Below are 19,225 nucleotides of genomic sequence, written 5' to 3'. Positions count from 1 at the left end.
TTTAGTCTTTTTTCTCCTGCCATTTTCTACTTCTACTCCCATAAAACTCAAAAGGAAACATTGTACTTTTTACATCACTACATTTATTTAACAAATTTAGTTACTTTAAAAATAAAGATTTTCACATTTAAAACACAGGAGCTAATAAAATTTGTTTTGTTTAATTTAAACTACAGAGCAGTTTATACTAGTACATCTTAAATGAACAGTTCATTAACTGATTAGGCTGATCGATAGAAAAACAATTGCAACTATTTAAAAAAATGTTGAAGTAATTTTTCCTTTAAAAACACTTGTTTTTTTAACCCAAAGGTCATGGCATCACAGCAGACGCAACATGAAAACCACTTCATATGCACATTTAGTGAACAAACTGCCAGTGGAGGAAAGTAACTAAGTACATTTACTCAAGTACTCCAAAGAGTTTAAGAGTCAGTCTGCTTGATGAAAGTGAAAATAAGTCTTCCTGCTTCAAAACACCAAAAATACAGCTGAGGCAGAGAAAGGAAATCAGTCAAATCATCGCTCGCTGGTTCATGAATAACTGTCAACATTTGTGCTCTTTTAAATTTCACATATTTTTGGGAAAAAATTACACTTTAATGGAATCGTTGGTGTGTTCAGGTGCTTCTCATCATCTCATAAAGATAATTAGTTTCCTGTGACCACATTATATGTATGAGGTGAAAGTGGCTCAGGAGATGTCAAGTGTCCTTGAGAAATCCACTGCCATCGATGTGAAGCACGTTGCTGGAAACGCACTACATAATCAATGTCCATTTACTATGAATCACTTATAAATACAGTATATCAGCCTGGGTCTGTTGTTAATGACGGGCTTTACACATAAATAGAGGTTATATGGATTATTGAGCAGTTATTTGTTGAACATGTGATTAAGTGGAAAATTGCAACTACAATATAACAACAATATAAACTCAGCAAAGGTGAACTTTGAAGCAATGTCATGTCATAAAAAAAAGAAATTCCTTTAAAAGAAAGTCCTGTTTGATCATCTTTTATTGTGACATACAATAATCATTTCTCAGTGGAGGTGCCAGAGTGAAACAACTTTCCACCTTCACTTTATGCTCAGATATTGTCCTATAATGTTTTAATACCTCATAGTGAAAGCTTCCCATAATTGACAAAGCGATAGATGTATTTAAAGGGGAAGGGTCCCACTGAGGCTGCATATATTTAGGGCCAAGTTTTTAGTGCTACATCACTGCCTATGTGGGGCAACTTCTAGGTAATAAACTTAATGACTTAATGAGTAATGAATCTTTTTTTAGGAGGAGGAAGCAGATGCTACATCCTTCCAGGAATTAGGACGCAGGCTCTAATTCGTCTTTTATTTTGAAGGCCAACTTTCCTTACTTCTGGTTTGATTGTGGCTGGCCATGGATGCTATCATGCAGCTGGGCAGGACTTAAAAAATAACTTTAATACATCTATAAACCAATATCAGGATTCTATAGAAATATGACAGTAAAAAAAATCTGCTGTAGGAAACAAAAATGTCATAAAACAGGAAAAACCTTCTTGCTGAGTACACAGCAAGTCCTTATATATAAAAAAAAACTTAAGTGGCTTTTCTTTGCCTGAATTTCCCCCCAAGACCCTTATCATTCAGAGTTAGATTTAAAAATCAAATCAGTATTTAATCAGAGCAGTGAGGAAGTTCCACGCCTATCCTAAGAACTCAGACTTCTTTAGAAATCTACTGAATTTGTCAGACAGAATCTTTCATGATATAAAATATGACTTCACTTACTTCATGGGTTGGATTACAGTCAGTACACGAGCAGACCAGCCAATGAGCATTTTGCCAATAATAACCTGCTGCAAGACATGTCAATACAAATGATAAAACATTCCTCGGTGCCAGCTGCAGCAGCTCCTGTCTGCTTCTGGTTTTAAGAAGTTCCTGTGGTTGTGTCTCTGCTCCTTTTTGTAAATTACTGACACAAAAACACTCAATCAATCCTGAACAAGCACTGCACTTAGTGGCAGCACGTATGTGAATATTATACAGCATATCTGAAAACATGAGCTGACTCAGTCCTTCGGGCATCTTGATGAGGTGCTGACATGTGGTGCAGAGATTAGGTGAGTCATTGACTGCTCAGTGTTTATGTTCAAAAGCACAAATTCAGGGCCGGTGCACCTGCAGAGTGAGTCTGTGAATGTGTCAGGTTAAGTGCGTCGCCTGGGGTGTTTTCTCACAGCTGTATTGTGTAGTTGGCAGGAAACAGCCCGCTTTTCCCCCGCAGCCTCCCTTTCCACCACGACGCATCAGAGCGATCCAACACTTCGATGACGTCCCCGGCGCAGAAGCCGAGTTCGTCGTCTTCCTCTGCGGTGAAGTCGTACAGCGCCTTCACCTGCACCGACGACGCCCTCTGTGGGACAGCAGAAGGAAAACAAGTGACTCTCAACACCTGACGGACGGCTCAATAAATAGAAAACTTAAAAAACTTTTCAGTAAATTGGAATATGTGGCCTTAAACTAAAAATAGCTCAAATTACTCATTTGTGTCCTTAATTTATTTAATTAAGTAGGTATTTGAATGCAGTACTTTTACTTGTAATGGAGTATTTTTACACTGTTGTACTGGTACTTTTGCTTAACTAAAGGGACTGAATACTTCTTCCACTTCTCTCTTGTTGTGTACACTTCGGCACTGAAGCATATACTGTATATTGTAAATGATGACATCGGCAGCAACGTGTCTTTATTAACGGGACGTCAGTGGTTGAAGGAATAAAGACAAATGATGATGCTGGTGATTCGATGTCATGTAATGACTCAAATCACAGAACTTAGGGAACAAATTTGGTATTTTCAGTGCACAAACTGCTAATTTGAAGGGATGTGGTGATATTTGAGGGCAGAAACTAGTAACTTGAGGTTCTAAAATGATTCAGAAATTTGGACGACTGCTGAAATGATCGAACGATTCAACTGACAGAAAATGAATCGTTGAAGTCAGCCATCAAGACAAAATTCCAGTTCTGGTTAGATTAGATGACTATACATTGAATTATGTTGTATTCAGGACTGTTTGTCAGTAAGTAATTTGATTACTCTATGGATTATGGAAAAAACATCCTGAGCTGTAGCCCTGGTTTGGACTGCTTGAGCAGAGGAGAGGCACAGCAGGCTGACCTGGGGGAGAGGCATGGTTTCAGATGTGCGACGGGGAGGGTAAGCAGAGCTGACGGGGCTGCTTCTTCCTGTGTGACCAATGGTGTGAGCTCGCTCCTCCAGACCCACTCGCTTAGCCTGGAAAAGAAGGAATAACACAGCGCTGTATGTTCCTGCGTCAGCTGATTGTGAACTAACACATATACAGTCAAATGTTGTGGTCAAATAATATAATAATAATAAACTTCAATTATAGAGCAAATGCTTTAGAATAAAGACACTAAGAGAATGAAACAAACTAAAAGCAATAAAAACGAAGCAGATGATAAAACGCAAAGAGAATAAAAGAAAATCAAATGTCATAAAACAAATGAAATCACTGCAAAGCTATTTTAAAAAGGGGGCTATTATATGAGTCATAACGGTAGAGAGCTGTGACTCCCACCCAGGGCCACCTGTACCCCCAGGGGGTTTCTTCAGCAGTTGCTGAGAAAAGATTGTGGTTTTAAACGTATTTGAAAAAATAGAAAATGTCACTGAGAAAAATGTAAGTCAGTTGAAACACCTGAACACAATGTGCTTCAATCGAGAGTGTGTGAAAACTGCAGGAGTTCAGAAGCAAGCAGAGCAGTCGAAGCAGTTCACTAAAGAAATATCTAAAAACAGTGCAAATCAGATTTACACGTAATGGATTTATGGTTGAAATAGCTAGAAAATAGTGATAAATACAGTTGAAATCATTAATTGTTTTTCATAAAAAACGTCCAAACGTAAAGGTAATGAAAAACAATTGGATTAGTCGGCTAAAAGTAACAGATAAATGGTTTAGAGTGTTAGCTAAAAACAGTGTTTTAAGGAAACAGTTCAAATAGCTACTTAAGAGTTGTAAAAATTAGTTAAAAGTAATGAATAAATCGTAGAAACAGGCAAAAGTACTGAATAAATGCTCGAGAAAACTAAAAGCAGTGGATACCTGGTGGAAATAGTTACTTTAAGTAATGGATAGTCAACAAGCTTAAATAACAGATTTGGTTGGTTGAAAAGTTCAACTGTTCAACTGCAGTAAAAACACTGTGAGAATATCTGCTTTGATTTAAATGAACACATTCGGAACACGACGAGGTGTCAGTCAGGGGGTATTTGAGTTGAGACTGTGGGGGTCCTCAGACTGATGACGGTTGAGAAACAGTGATAGAAGTTTGTGTACCAGCTGGGAGTGAGGCTGGTCTGAAGCTCTGCGTGGTGAAGCCATGGCTGCAGCTGTGCTACGCTGTTCGGGCAAACTTCCCCTCTTCACCTACAAGAAGGAAGCACGTGAGGCATCAAAATAAGTAGATCAGAAACTACAGTAGAGCAGGAAAAAAGACCAGATTCCAGTCCTTTGTCCATAAATCAAATATTTTTCATCTGGTTTGCACAAAGACGTGAACGGCCTGAGGACTGCAGGGTCTGTGGACTCTAACTTCCTATATGACAGTAAACAAGCACAGATATGCACCTACACACGAATATTCCTTTAACTTCCTAAAAACACGCTGAAACTGAGAAAACAATAATACAAATTAACATCTGAACAGTGCATGATGTAAGGCGAGGCGTCCATTGTTAGGAAGTAATGCTTTAATTCCTCACTACGTTCACTTCGTCTGCTTTAACCACGTCACTTGCCACAGAAAAAAATAATTCCATTCATTTTTATTTGTATGTGTTTTACATTTAAATCTAAAGCTTTTCACAAGCCATGACCTGGTTTCCCTGGTAACACCTGAGGGCTTGACTAATACCTGGAATAATCATTACCGTCCCATAAGGTTCTTATGCAATGAAAATGCTGTTCACTACTCCAGTAAACAGGACAAACCTTACATACATGTGCACGTATGTATATAAGTAACTGTGTTTCTTTTCTAATTTAATTATTTGGATACATGAAGGGGTCACAACTGACATCCCTTGTGTAGCCCTGTGTTGTAAAACGATAATAAATGGACCACGATGTTTGTTTTTGTGAAGGTTTGACTGAGTTTTGCTCATTCGGCCTAATGTTGACCTCATGATTCTCACAGGAATAAAGACATTAAGAACAAGTCAGGTCATTTATTGTTAGACTAAAAAAAGTGGGGAAAACACAACCAGGACTACGAGTAATTCTAGCAAAACAACACCATCTTGGATGCTGGGAAATTATAATGACCATTTTTGCTATTTTTCGCTGATATTTTATTACAGCTGTTGAAATAAATCATTGTAATTAACTGCAGCCTGACACATATCATCTTATTTTATACCATCTGCATGCAGGCTTGTTGAAGCTTGCAAACACTGTGGCGGTAGAAATAGCACGCAGCATCAATTCCACACAATAACCACATATATCTTTAACAAGTAACCCACCCACGAAAGGTACTGTGGCCTTTTGGTTTTTGCAAGATAAATGTCCTATTTAAGAGAAAGAGCAAATCAAAGCTGTGCAAATGTGCTGAACATGAATGTCTCTTACCGACTGGGCCGTGGAGGGGCTCTTCCTGTCCGAGCTGCCATCGTTGAGGTAAATCTCTCTGGTTTTAGAGATGGAGGTGATCTTGTAGAACTCTACCAGCTTGTTTAGGGAAGTGAACTTCTCAGACCACAGGAAGTACTGGCCTTTGTTGTCTTTCATCACTTTAAAGTGCTGAACGTCGCTCTCATGTCTGAGGGGGGATGAAGCGTGCACACAGAAGTAGAATTAGCTGGACCTGAAGAACTGATGACTCCTCCTGCTCCATCATTCCAGAGGTTCAGCTGTTTCCTCAGCTGGATTGTCCTCTGCTGGTCAATGTACAAAACTACAACATGAAAGTGTACTAGAAAGGCACAAGTCCCATTCTGGTGGCCTTATTGGAGGTCATTAGACCAGAGCAGACTAGAATTTGGCCCACTGTGTGCAGTTTGAACTGGTCACTGCTGGTCTTAATGGCTGCAGACACACTGAGGTAAACTAACTGAACGTCATGTTGGAGGGTGCTTCACTCTGTTCACACTGTTTACTCTGCCGCTGCTTCTGCAGCTGCCTCTTCGTCGTAAATATGTCAAGTTTTGCACAGTTTGCAGCACATTAGAGAAACTCAGAGAGAGAGATGATGAGTCAGAGTTTGCTTCTTATACTGACGGCCACAGAAGGGAAATATTGGGTTATTGACGGTTAAGCCAGGCTAAGTGTAACTGACCTTTAAACCGTCTTCAATCACACTTTTAATTGTTAAAAACTAAGGGGCTTTTTTCCTATTTTTATCCAAGAGTGTGTTATTTCAATTTGAGAGCATGACTCATTGATTTCATGTTCAGTTTTGTAATGTTGCCCTCGAACTCAAACAGCTAAGATTTGCTTGCGCTCAGATCTGCTGGTTTCCTGCACACCAGCTTCAGGCCTCCTCGTCACACTCAGGCTGCTGCTGTGCGCTTGTGAAACGTTTGATCTCAGATTTTTTTCTCCCTGCCCTCCAGCTCTGACTGCAGCTGATCATCTCATCCCTAATTACACTGTTATAAGCTTTTTGCATTGGCTCAATAACTGAACTGACTAGCATTCATAAGTTTGAGTTAACATCCCCAACTCAAATAAAGGGGAGGGCTGACGTTGCTCTGATAAAGTGGCCACTAGGACCAGCACAGAGACAGGAAAAGGAAAGCATCTAAAAAGCTCTTTTGATGTTTACAGTAGTATACTTTATATTACTGTATGAAAGCAGTAGTTGCTAAGATATGACCCAACAGTCACTATTGAGGGGAGGCTTTTAGCAAACTGTCAACACAAGACAGCAAAAAAGACTCATCATTATATAAGTGATTTGCTAAATTGAGAAAAATCCTGAAATTAATTTTCTAACTGCTTCTATCACAGACTTTTCTTAAGGATATGATGAAGGGATCTTGCACTTCATTTACAGACAGATGCTATTTTCACTCACTTGACAGAGATGGAGAAGTCTCCAGGGGAACTCTGGCACCCTCGGATCACAAAGTCTCCCACATCTTTGTGCCTCAGGAGTTCCTCTGCAGCGCTGCGACTGGCGTTCTCCTGAAACCACCTGCACGCACACAGAGGATATAATGCTGCTGCTTATCTGATGTAAACCACACACACGCCTAAAGCAACTCTCAAATAACTTACTATACTTTCTCTAAGCAACAGCAGGTTTTATGTCCACGAGGCCAGAAATGACAAACCTAGAATCAAATCTTTCTGTGTTTTATTATAAAAAAGTCAGAATTAGTCTCAAGTGCTACCAAACCAACGTTACAGAGGCACAAAGATTGTAAAAATGTGTTTCTTCTTGTTTTATCTGCTGTCCTGTTGCACAATTCACAACTGTGAAAGCACAAATGAGGAGGACTTGTGCTTTCGAAGGTTAAGAGAGGAATAAACTGGATGCCATCTCAAATTGGGTATTAAACTCCCTAACAAACTTTGTCAGTGTCTCTCACCTCGGAGTCTGCATCTCGATGTAGTTTTGTGGTACAAATCCTTCATGTCCGTTCATCTCTGCTTTATACCAGTCATCCTGTGGGCTTAAAATCTGGCCAGAAAAAGCAAAGAAACAAGACATCACACAAACATAATCAAAGATTTTGAAACCACATTGAGAAAATCGTCCGATCAACATAGACTGACCTTAAGTATATCACCCTTTCTGAAGCTGAGCTCATCGTCTGCTGTCGCAGTAAAATCATACTTTCCTCTGGCTTCCATCGGCACCCGCTGAAGCGTCAGTAAGGTTTAGCAAATGAAGAAAAGGTGCAAAGGCAGAGTCCACCACAGGTGTTTCTATGCCAGAGGAAAGAAAATTGTAGGAAATTTTCAACAACTATTCTCAGCTCTTCAGCATGCACTTAAAATATGCAGTTTGTCAGGGAGAAAAATGCTAAAAGTTAAGATTTTTGTTCCAAACATGCTGCTTCAAAGCACATGCTGAGAAAAATCAGACCTCTGGGAGCAACAAGGGTTTTCTCTCTGAGGTGTCAACATGCTGATGAGATAGCTCTGTTTTTTAGACACAAATGTTTAGATTTTTAACAGTTTTTTACATGTGGTAGCCTCTTCAGAATCAATGAAATGGCCAATTTAAGGAAGGTCAAAAGAATAATTTTACCCTCATAGTTCAACACAAAACAGAAATGTTTCTCCTAAAACTGTAGTAAGGTAGCATCTGTCATACAAATGAATGCTGTTGGAAGTGGGCAAAGGATTAGTTTGACATTTTGGGGAAATATGTTTATTCACTATCCTGATCACAGTTGAGATCAATGCTACTTTCATGTCTGTATGGTAAATGTGAAGCTACAGCCAGCAGCTAGTAAACGTAGCTTACTTGCACCTCTAAAATTCACCACTTTTTTTTAAATTTAAATAAAAAATAAAAAAAATTCAATCTCATTTGTTTAATCTGTACAAAAACCACGTTGCAGATTAATTGGGGGTTATGTGCCAGGCTATTAAAGCACATAACGTATCTCTTGCTGACATAAAAAAGAGTCAAGGTGATAAAACAATGCTAAGAGGGTTTTTTGAGCTGAGGTCACAGAGCCTCCAAACACAACATTAGGGATAATAAAGAGGTAAAAGTGCATACACACAGGACTCGATGTGAAAGCAGGAAAGGTACTTTTCATGATTTCGAGCTAATTTTAAATATTTCCTCTACAAAAGTCTTCAGCAGGCTTCTGTTTGGTTTTAGGGGACATGAGGGAAGGGTACAAGATGTTACTCCATATAAACATTAAACTCAAACAGTGGCAGTTTGTGTTATTTCACTTAACCATTTAACCCTTCCAGTTCCTGGTAATTATAAAACAGTTGGTCGGAATGGTTATATGTGACGCGGTGATATGGTTGCAAGCCCTCGGCATGAATGAAGAACATGGAAATGACATGTGGAGAGTAAAGGAACTGGAAATATTCATGTGTAATCTATTTTTAAATTAGGAAGAGTCAGAAAAGCCACTTCCTTGTTTGTTACTGTTTATCTACAGATACACAAACAGGGTGGAGACCCAGAGTTCAAGGAAATATAATTAAGTAAGAGTTAAACCTCTGACACTTGGATCAAAAGGCAGATTAATGCTATGCTCTTAATGCTTACTGTACCTTAGGTGTTACGTTTGGTTATTTTCCCACAGACGTGAATAAACCTTCCCTCTGTTTGTGGTTGTGGAGTGAAGGATGTGGTGACTTGTCATGAAAAAGACTTTGGTGTGCATCACTCATGCAGTTGTAGAGCGCTTTGCAAGCTCGTAACTTTCTTCTTTGAACTCAAGTATCTTAGTAGTAGACATAATGCTGTGAAATACTCGTGATATTCACTCCCCATGGGGAGATTCGTTTACTTTAAATTTGCACACATAGTTCTTAAAATACACTTGAATTGCAGATTCAGTCATTTTTTATCTTTTTGCGGAGAGAAGAACTCTTTTTACTGTGGAGTAGTTCAGCCGACTTGAAAAAATAGAAATTAAGATTGAAGAGGTCGCTGAAAAAAATGAATGAACAGCTCAAACTGCTGTTTAAAAGTAATGGATAAACAGTTGAAACAGTTAGCTGAAAGTAAAGTTGGAACAATTCGCTGAAAGTAATGGATAAGCAGTAGAAGAAGCTAACAGAAAATGATGAATTAACAGTTGAGATAGTTGGCTAAAAGTAAAGGATGAAACAGTGGAGACAGTCCGTTAAAGGGGTTAGCTGAATGTAACAGACAAATGGTTGAGAATGTGATTAAGTGATGACAACCGAAGTGGAATTGTATGTTCTACATGTCAACAGGAACATTTCTGTATGTATTTACTACATGGAAATGACTTTGTTGAGCGAAAGCAGTACGAAAGTTTAAGTCAAACTTGGGCGACCCTGTTTCTCTTTTCACTGAGCTTCAGCCTTTACTGCACAGCTTTGAAATGTTGAAGACCAGAAGCATGCTCCGGGAGGCGTCGACAGCACTGATGTTGATTTGGACAACTCAGGAACAACACCCCTGCAAAACCACTGGCACTGTGTGTTTACAGCAAGGAGATAAGGCGTCCAACTCAGGACAAGCCTTGACAAGCATGGCTAACTCATTGGCAGTAGCGTCATTTTGCTGACTCTGGTTGAAACGATATTCAGCTGAAAGGGTATGAGTTTAGACTTTAACGCCATCAGTTGAAAACATGACACATGTCATTTATATTAACCCAGTAGTTGAGGTGAAATGGTAGCAAAAAAGTGCAGACTCAGGACATAGTTATGCTATAGCTACAAGCAATCGATAAATGGTTGTTATATTTAAGTAGAGGTCATGTAAAACTAATGGATTAACAGTGGAAACACTTAGCTCAATAGTTCTAAGAGGTAACTAAAACTAAAAAACTATTACTGGTTGAGATAGTTTGGTAAAAGTCATCAATGGACAGCTGAACTGAACTGCTGAAAGTCAGACAGACAAACTCTTACTGACAGAACCAAAACTGAAATTTATACCTGATGGTACACCGTAAAGACAGTGAGAATGCGGCTTGTTTGTTTTTTCAGAGTCTATCAATCATCAAATATTGATGTTTTTCCACCTTTACAGCCGTTTATTCAACATTCAATTCAACTTGATAGTTATATGAAAGGTTTCAGGATTAGATAAGAAGTTGGTCAGCATGGCGAGTGGTGAAGCTTACTTCAAAGCTTTAGCCTCATACTGTGCTTGACGTACATTTAAAATTTTACTTATTTACTTTTCAAACAAATAGGGCATGCTATACACCGCCAATATACTGTAGACAAGGGCTGCTCCTAACAGTTGTTTTCATAACTGGTTAATGTGCCAATGGTCTCCTCTGCTGATGATTTTTGTAGGGCTGACACCGTCTCGTCAGTTGGTCGACTGGACTGTTCATATGATCCTGTCTGACTATATTCTCATTGGTTGGACAATCGCTGGTGTTACTTTCTTAAGGAGAAAAGTGCTTCTTAATGCATTTGATGAAGATGCTCTACCTGCTCCAGTCTGTAAATGTGTTTCTATTTCCCTGTCTGTGGCACAGCAGTCGTCTGTTCTGATAGGCTATTACTTGCAACTTGTAACCAATCAGTGGTGTGGGCGGGACATTGAGCAGCGCACCAACTACAGCCAGAGAGAAGTGGCTGCAGCGTATTTTTAATCAATTTATCAGCAATTTGGTTGACTATGGTCCTCATTTTTTAGTGTAAAAAATGTCATTTTATCTGACCAGCACTCGAAAGCCAAAGACATTCAGTTGTTAGTAGCTAGTGGTAGTAGTTGTAGTTAGTTGCTCAGTGTTTTTTTCAAGTGTATTTAATAAATTACTGAGGTGAGAAAGAGCACATTCATATCAGCATTTAGCATTTTTTTTAAATGGTGATAACAACCAACTGCAACTAATAGTATCAGTTGTGAGCTGAAGTTTTGCTTGCAGTGTTGCATTAAGTTTCACTGTCTGAACTGGGGGGGGGGTTTCTCTCATCTTGCACCTGCATCATAAACGGCTCGGTCTGGTACAGACTCCCACTGATGCATCAGTGTGAAGGCAGCATTTCACTGTTGTCACTGTTCAAAGTGAAAAAAGTTACTACTACTTTATACAGAGTTAGTTTAGTCCAGCGGTGCCCAACCCCTGGATCGGGCTCCCTCCAGGGTCACAAGATGAATTTGAAGGGTTGTGAGATAATTAATGGGACAAACCTTTCTTAACAGTTTCGATTTTTGTTTTTTTTATCTGTGCTTTTTTAGTTCAACATTGCTAATTTGGACGTATATTCAAATGAAACCATGTGAGCAGTTTAGAGGGGAAATCTCTCTTTTGCGGAAGTGCTAACAACTCGAAGACACCTGAGACATGTGACAAGAAGCCCCAACCTGACACCACGTTTTTAGGGCTGCAACCAACGATTATTTTCTTTATTAATTAATTAATCATTTAGTCTATAAAATCTCACACGCTGATTTCTCCGGGGCAAAAAGTGACGTCTTCAAACTGCTTGTTTTGGCTGCCTAAAAGTAAAAAAGCTACAGATATTAAACTGAATGATAAGCAAAGAAAAGTTTTACATTTGCACATCTGAAAAGCTGGAAAACAATTAATCGATTAATTTGAGCTCTCATCTTCTGTATGTTGTCACACACTGAGTTCTCACATAAAACAAACTACAGAAACAGACACCTTCGGGCTGCGGGAAAATTTAACAGGTGTCTTTGACAACTTTTCTGATGTTAATTACGAAATAGCTAATTGAGAAAATAATTAATTCATCTGCTTAATTAACCAAATTGTGACTTTGTAACTAATGACAGTCAACTCATGCCTCAGTGCTCTTGCTAGCCAGCTGATACTTGGTGTTCTTCCACCACAGGGTGCAGGAGGGTGTGCACCATGTATGCAGAGGAGGATGTCTTGACATGAGGTCGTGCACAGATCTGTCATCACAGGGCACTGACCTCTAACGCCGGTGTCTGACCTCCCCGGAGACAGACATGCCGGGATCTCAACTGGTTTACAAACAAACTATACATCTTTTCTGAACAAATAAAACTGTGAATGATTTTGCATCAGCATCGATCTCTGTCAATCCTCTCTCACACACTAACAACAGCTTTTAAAACCACTTCCCCAAAGTGAGGAGAGTAAAAGCATGCAGCTGAGGAACGTGAACACCAAATCAAACAGCAGCATCGATTAAACAAACAGAGAAATGAAGATTTAACCTGTGTACCTGAATAAAAGTATGCGTAACTGAGTGATAAAAACAGACTGGAGTGTAGCCTGCTGGTGTCAATGTAATAGGTTATAACCAGCATAAAAAGCCAAATTATGATGCTGAATGTGGTGGTGTTGGCTGTTACAGACGCAGCAGAGATTTCCAGAAGGGCTTCATTCAATTAAAAAAATCTAAATGAAAAAATATTGTACAAATTTCGGTAAAAATTTTGATTTGTTTGACGTGGAGATGAACGATAGAGAAGTGAGAAATAGAGAGGAGAAAGAGGAAGAGAGCTGAGCCGTTACTAAAATGAATCATTTTTACAAGCAAGTCTGGTGTTTGATTTTTACAAATATTCTGATATTTAATCAACAGGGTTCATCCTACCTTTCCTCCTCTCTGGAGTGGACTTCAGTTCGTGCTGAGTTTATTCTAAGGCTGGCCTCTTCTTCCTTCTAAGTGTGAACACAGCAGCATATTTGTACGCTCAAACAATGTTCGCGTGAATAAAAGTTTGGGTGAGAGATGTTCTCCGAATTTGCAAACTGGCTGAAGAGAGAAAAGCCTGATAAAGACGGAAGATGTGTGTGCTCGGCGTGCCTCTGTCTCTGCGGTCGTCGCTCGGCTGCTGTGACTCTCTGCCCGCCGAGTCCCGCCTCTCCTCGCAGAACCACCACAGCGTGCACAAAACGTCGCTTCCTTCCGCATTTTCAAAATAAAACTAAACTTGCTGCGTTTCGTGCCAGTTTCCAAGTCTGTCCGACATTTTGTGAGATAGCTTATTCGCTTTCTTGTCGAGAGGAATCGCTCCCATGTCTGTCCGTTTAACGTTAATTATGAAGCTACAGTGAACCGTCGGTTAGCTAAACTTAGCTTAACATGTGGAAAAGGTGTGATGGCTCTGTCCAGCCTAATAAAATCCATCTACCAGCACATCTTACTCACGCAAAATATATTGTATGTTTAATCAGCATAAGAAACTGTAAAACAAACAAACAAACAAACAAACAAAAGTTGTTGGTATACAGTTCCTATGAAGGTCTCCTTTGTGACTTCCTGGTGTCTCTGCTGGTTGCCTGGCAACTGCTTCCAACCAGAAAATAGTCTAACAGGATATGGCGAATTTGTTGTTTTTAGGCTTCGGTTTTAGATTAAACAAATAAGATATAAAGTGTTTAATAGTGAGCTTTTGAAATGCTGGTAAGACTTTTAAGCGAATTAGGAGAAGTTTTAGTGAGAACAGTTGGCCCTCTGAAATGTATTCACATATTGATGGATTGGTGTGCAATCAGACTTTTTGGTGACAAAACAAATCAAATGCAAAATATGATTAGTGTTTTTATACTTTTTAAATCAATCAATCAAACTTTTTTATATAGCACAAGTCCACCAGATCATGGGGTTATCTAAAAAGGCTTTAACGTTAAAAAGTGTGTGTGTCATAACAAACACAGAGAATTACAGGGATGGTAGCCTCCAGGACTGCTTCAACAGCTTCATCACCCCCTCACCTGTCCCACCGAACAAGGTTCGGGCTGACGAACACCTGAAGACACATTTTTACCATGCCTGTTGCTAGCTGGCTAACTAGCCGCTAAAATTTGAAGGCTGATTGATGGATTGATGTCATGCTGTTATTGGTTGAAACTGTTGGTTCAAGCTTACGAAAGCTTTTTAGAATATATTGTTAAATACGTGCACAATTTAACTGGGCCTGTAATTTAAAAGATTTAAAAAATCTCTTTGTGTGTAAATATAGACCAATAAATTACAATAAAATGATTCATCCTTTTTCATTTTTAAGTATTTTATAAAGATAACTTAACAAGTAGTGTAATCGAGCAACACATAGTTAGAACATTTGTTGGCTGGGTAAAATAGATCATGAGGCAAAAGACTGGTTTACCAAAATCCCCCCAAAAACCTATTTTCTTATATAGCTCTCAAGGCATTTATGCATGCAGACAGTTCTGTGTCATTTCTGCTGCCAACTCGACCAAATAGAGGTGAATCCAATTTTGCTTGTGGTGCTCAAAGCATTTAATATGTCAATACACACGGCTGAAATGTACCAAAGGTTGGGTGAACATTGCTATAGAAGCCCAATAATGTTAAATTTTGTTTTCATGTTGCATATGTCTTTTTTTAAAAAAAACAGAATAGTAATATGATCACCTCTTTCAGCATGTTGTGAATATTTTGCATCGTATCTATGTTGCACTAATTTATTTTGCAGAAAATCAGGACAGTTTGTGTTATCATTCTGTCACTTCCTGGTTAATAAGAATCAGTTTCCCCTCCTTTCCTGGTATTTCACCACTGTCCTTCCTCATCTGTGACCCATTTATCAGTGGAAGGTCACAATACAGCTCAGCCCTTCTGCTACAGTGCTTTAGTTGCGCATGTGCACAGGAGTACACAAAAAACCTTGACCTGAACTATAAAATACCTTAATCAGGTATCATAATAAAATATATGAATATACAAGTGCACATGTACACAGCAATGATGATTCATGTTATTTTTATGCTGTTATCACAGATTTATCCCACTGTATTATAATCATTCTGTACATGATGTGATAAATATGATTTTCCTCCTCCATTAGAATAAAATCCTGAGGTGCTTGCCAAACAAACAATAAAAAAAAGTTGTTTTTAATGTCAAATGCCTAAAGTTACAGTGACTTTTAGCCTCAAATATTGGCAAATATGACAGTGATCGTGTTATTTGCCAGTGTTGGTGTGTAAAAAACTAAAATAACAGTCAAAGTAATGAGTAAGGTAAACTGATGTTTCTCTAACAAGCATCAGTTTAAGATTGTAATTTGCAGCAGGAGTGTCCAATAGAAATAAAATAAATGTAATTGTTCAGTTTGGTACTCCGAGTTTATCTCTTTTTAACTATGTGTGGTGATAACTTTCCAAAAGAAGGAACAGATAATATACCAAAGCGCTTTCAACCTGCCTTTTTATTTGAAAATTAGACTTATTATACTATTTATTTCAGCATTAGTTTTTAAAGCCTATTAAAGGGATTTTTTGCATGTTATGCTGCAAAATGTTCTCTTCTGCAGCATCAAAACCCACTTTTGAAAATCACATTGCAGAGATTTGAAACTTGCTAATCTGTTGAAAAAAAATAATTGACCCATTCACCACTGAAAACAACAAGCACATGCAGTCTTGTCTGTTTATTGATCAGAAAAGCTTGTGGAGAGAAAACATGAACATCTGTGTCTCAGTCATCTTTGCTGAGTGTAGAGGGCGTCATTGCTTTATTCAGTAAAGACACCAGCCGGGTCAGGGAAGCAGGTCGACACCTATGGAATTATTTGTGCTAATTTGATCAGTTGCGAATTTATTTGTTTGCAGTAACATGACTCACAAAAATAAAATGTAAACTATAAAGTGACAAAGGCCTTGCAGGTGCTTCTAATAAATAACATTTATGTTGTATATTTATCCGAATTACAAGCCTGAAGTTCAGTTTAAACAATTCCAGATAAAGTCCCGTTTGTAGAGAAGCTTCACGCTGCAAAGAAAAACAGAATAAATGTTTAATGTTGTGCATTTATTGCATGTGTGAACAAATGGCTGTGATGTCATTGAAACAGTCTAGTTTGTTTTATTTCCATAGCTCCCACACTATTAACTGCAGCAGCGGTGTCATAATACATGACAGCGTTGACATTTTGCCAATCAGTGAATCTTATCTTGATGGAGTGTTATTGTACATGACAGAAAATCTGATTACCTTGAGGGCTTGATTGCTTCATGAAAATGCTGTTTGGTGTCAGTCGGCATTGCTTCACTCTGCTGTAATCAACCTGCCTGCGTGTGAATCAGTAAGAAAGAGTGTTTGGTCATAAATTTTGTTAATAAAGCACATTTGATTTGGAAATTAGTGTCAAAGTAGCTGATAAAACTCTCTCAGACACTGCTTACTTAATTGCATGTAGACATTAAATTTCTCGGCATGCTTTTCAGAAACAAATTGAAGGAATCTGAGGAATCAGTGTAGCCATAACCAATAATAGATGTAAAAGTGGTATCTGAGTATGTCCCATACTTGTGGCACAATGTTGTTTTCGTCTCATCAAAACACCAAACCTTGATGTCCTGATGTATGATTTTTGTGCTGTTGTTGAATTTAACAATACAATGATAATGACATTAAAGTAATCAAAATGACAACCTGCACTGTCTTGTCACTGCATGCTTGTCCCTCCCTTCTTCACTGGTATTTTTCTTCAACAAGCAGGATCCTCGCTTTCCTAAAACATCTGAAGCATGAGTGATGTCCTCATACAGTAAAAGACTGTTGGCAGAGAAGTCTAAAGATGTGTGTCTGACCTGAATCTTGTCGTCTCTAAACCGCTTGCTTTGCACAGAAGCTGCAGGTGGAGCTCATTCACATCCGCCTCCGACCCTGTCACTCAATACCACAAGCTGTAAAAGCTGTACAGGCTGAATGTGTGTGTGTGTGTATGTGGGTGTGAGTGTGTGTGTGTATCTGTACAGAAGTACTGCAGATGTTGGTGTTGGCCAACAGTTAGTTTGTAATACGTAAAAGTTACTCACACTCAAAAACAGTTGATAGCACGGCATCACAAGTTAGATTACAAACAAATATTGTTAATAAAATGTTAAATTCTTCATGTGATGGTCATTTCAGTTTGCAGTGTGGGATGTAGCTAAGTACATTCACTCAAGTAAGTGCAGCTGTGAGGTACTTTTACTTTCCTGAAGTCTTCATTGTGCTTTTCACTTTGGTTGCTTCTACTTAATTTGCAGATTCATATTATTAATACAAATTGTAAAACAAGCAATTAATTATGATGTATTTTGTTGGATAAAGTTACCTGGCAGTAAATAAAGTAGTTGAACTTACACATTACTGCATCACTAATTATAAGCCATTGATATAGTATGTGTGATTCAGACTTGGGCTGTTCTGCATCATGAGTACTTTTACTTTTGGTATGTTGGTATCTTTTGATACTAATACTTAAGCATAGCTAATTTTGGTTGGTAACGGAGTCTTTTTACACTGTGGTATCACTAGTTTAACTTCAGTGAAAGATCTGAGTACTTTTTACACCACTGTCAGTATACTGTCATATATGTGCATGGTCGAGATGCTGCTTTAACTTATATCTGAGTATCTTAAACTATAATTGTTTAGCAAGACATTTTCTGAAAAAAATTTAATCTGGAACATAATTCATTACATAATTATTTCCCCTTGAAATATTAAAGTCTTCTGTCTTCTTGAGCACTTTGTTACTTTCTACCTCCGACAGTCGACCTTGCAAATTAATCTTTTCCAAATTGGATAATTAAAGTTTTACACATTTCCAACCTGCTATCATAAAAACACAATATTATGAACACACATGCTTCTGCACAAGTGTTACTGTGCATCATTCATTAGTAAAACAATGCTCTTGTAAATATAATGACATGCTGCGTTGCAGTGGTGTTGCAGTTCAACGTTACTGCCACGAGATGGAGCGTGTGTACCAGGCATGTGTACATCACTGATGCTTCAGGGCTTGTTGTCTGTTTCAGGGTTTTTCAACGTTGTTTTATATTGCCAGTAAATTGCATGTCTACATGTAATGTGAAAGGTATTTTTGTTAAATATAATTATGACCGTGAACTCAGCAGCTTCATAGAGCATTTTAACCTTGTTTAACTCATAGCTTTTGTATCACTGCACGTTTACTGTTTAGTTGAGCGTCCTCGTCTTATACAACCAACCATGCATAAATGACCTGTCCAGGATTAAATAACAGGGTACACCTTTTCTGTGACTGTCCAAAACCGACAATGCAACATTCACACCCTTTGCTCACAAACGCTTTGTTTGAACTTCTCCTTCTCACTCTCTTTTTTCATTCCTTAAACAACTATTTCTGTCACTTTTCATGTGAACACTATGTGCAACACTATGAGAGACTGTCGCCTGACTGTGCATTGCTATTCCATATTTAAACATTTCATCTTCCTCCCTTTCTATGACAGCCAGCTTTTTCATACTGTATTTTTTGAGTCCTCTGACTTTATGGAAGTGCAGTATCAGCAGAGTACTGCATTAAAGGGCTATAATCAGTATTTTAATAAAACCATTGTAAGGCATGACAGTATGAAAAACATGCTTGAAGTGATGAACCTGTAAAATATCAGCAGAATCTGGAGCTCCCCATGGCTTTACATGACTTTTATAGTGACTTCCAACTCCTTGTTCAGCAGTCTCACCACAGTTTTACTGTTTTGGTTCACTCTCACCACTCTCATAATGTTGTTTTCAGCTGCAGCAGGCAGCTGTTTTCAGAGATACAGCTCTAAAAA

At 38.5% G+C, this 19,225-nt stretch overlaps 1 protein-coding gene and 1 long non-coding RNA gene across 2 annotated transcripts; both read right to left on the bottom strand.

The window, feature by feature from the left end:
* Positions 1-132: 132 nt before the first annotated feature.
* grap2a (GRB2 related adaptor protein 2a) lies at positions 133-13,498 on the bottom strand. Its single transcript, XM_041956752.1, has 8 exons — positions 13,257-13,498; positions 7,803-7,955; positions 7,616-7,707; positions 7,099-7,218; positions 5,652-5,841; positions 4,359-4,448; positions 3,173-3,289; positions 133-2,405 (listed from the first exon to the last, which is right to left on the bottom strand). Exons 2-8 carry the CDS (start codon positions 7,878-7,880, stop codon positions 2,226-2,228), a joined length of 867 nt encoding a protein of 288 aa, XP_041812686.1. The 5' UTR covers positions 7,881-7,955; positions 13,257-13,498; the 3' UTR covers positions 133-2,225.
* A 2,527-nt stretch (positions 13,499-16,025) lies between these two features.
* Positions 16,026-17,212, bottom strand: LOC121621422. The gene is made up of 3 exons (XR_006007626.1): positions 17,067-17,212; positions 16,626-16,702; positions 16,026-16,403 (listed from the first exon to the last, which is right to left on the bottom strand). It is a non-coding gene; the product is annotated as an uncharacterized LOC121621422 (long non-coding RNA).
* Positions 17,213-19,225: the final 2,013 nt, after the last annotated feature.

Source organism: Chelmon rostratus, chromosome 17 (assembly GCF_017976325.1).
Source record: "Chelmon rostratus isolate fCheRos1 chromosome 17, fCheRos1.pri, whole genome shotgun sequence".
Lineage (NCBI taxonomy): Eukaryota > Metazoa > Chordata > Actinopteri > Chaetodontiformes > Chaetodontidae > Chelmon > Chelmon rostratus.
The sequence above is the reverse complement of the archived record's forward strand: the minus strand, read 5'-3'. Positions and strand labels throughout refer to the sequence as shown.

Excerpts from the sequence above, each read along its gene's own strand:
- grap2a (XM_041956752.1), bottom strand. The coding sequence starts at position 7,880 with ATGGAAGCCAGAGGAAAGTATGATTTTACTGCGACAGCAGACGATGAG. Across the intron at positions 4,449-5,651 it reads GCCCCTCCACGGCCCAGTCG|GTGAAGAGGGGAAGTTTGCC; the intron begins GTAAGAGACATT and ends TCCTTCTTGTAG. Across the intron at positions 3,290-4,358 it reads ACCAGCCTCACTCCCAGCTG|GCTAAGCGAGTGGGTCTGGA; the intron begins GTACACAAACTT and ends CTTCTTTTCCAG.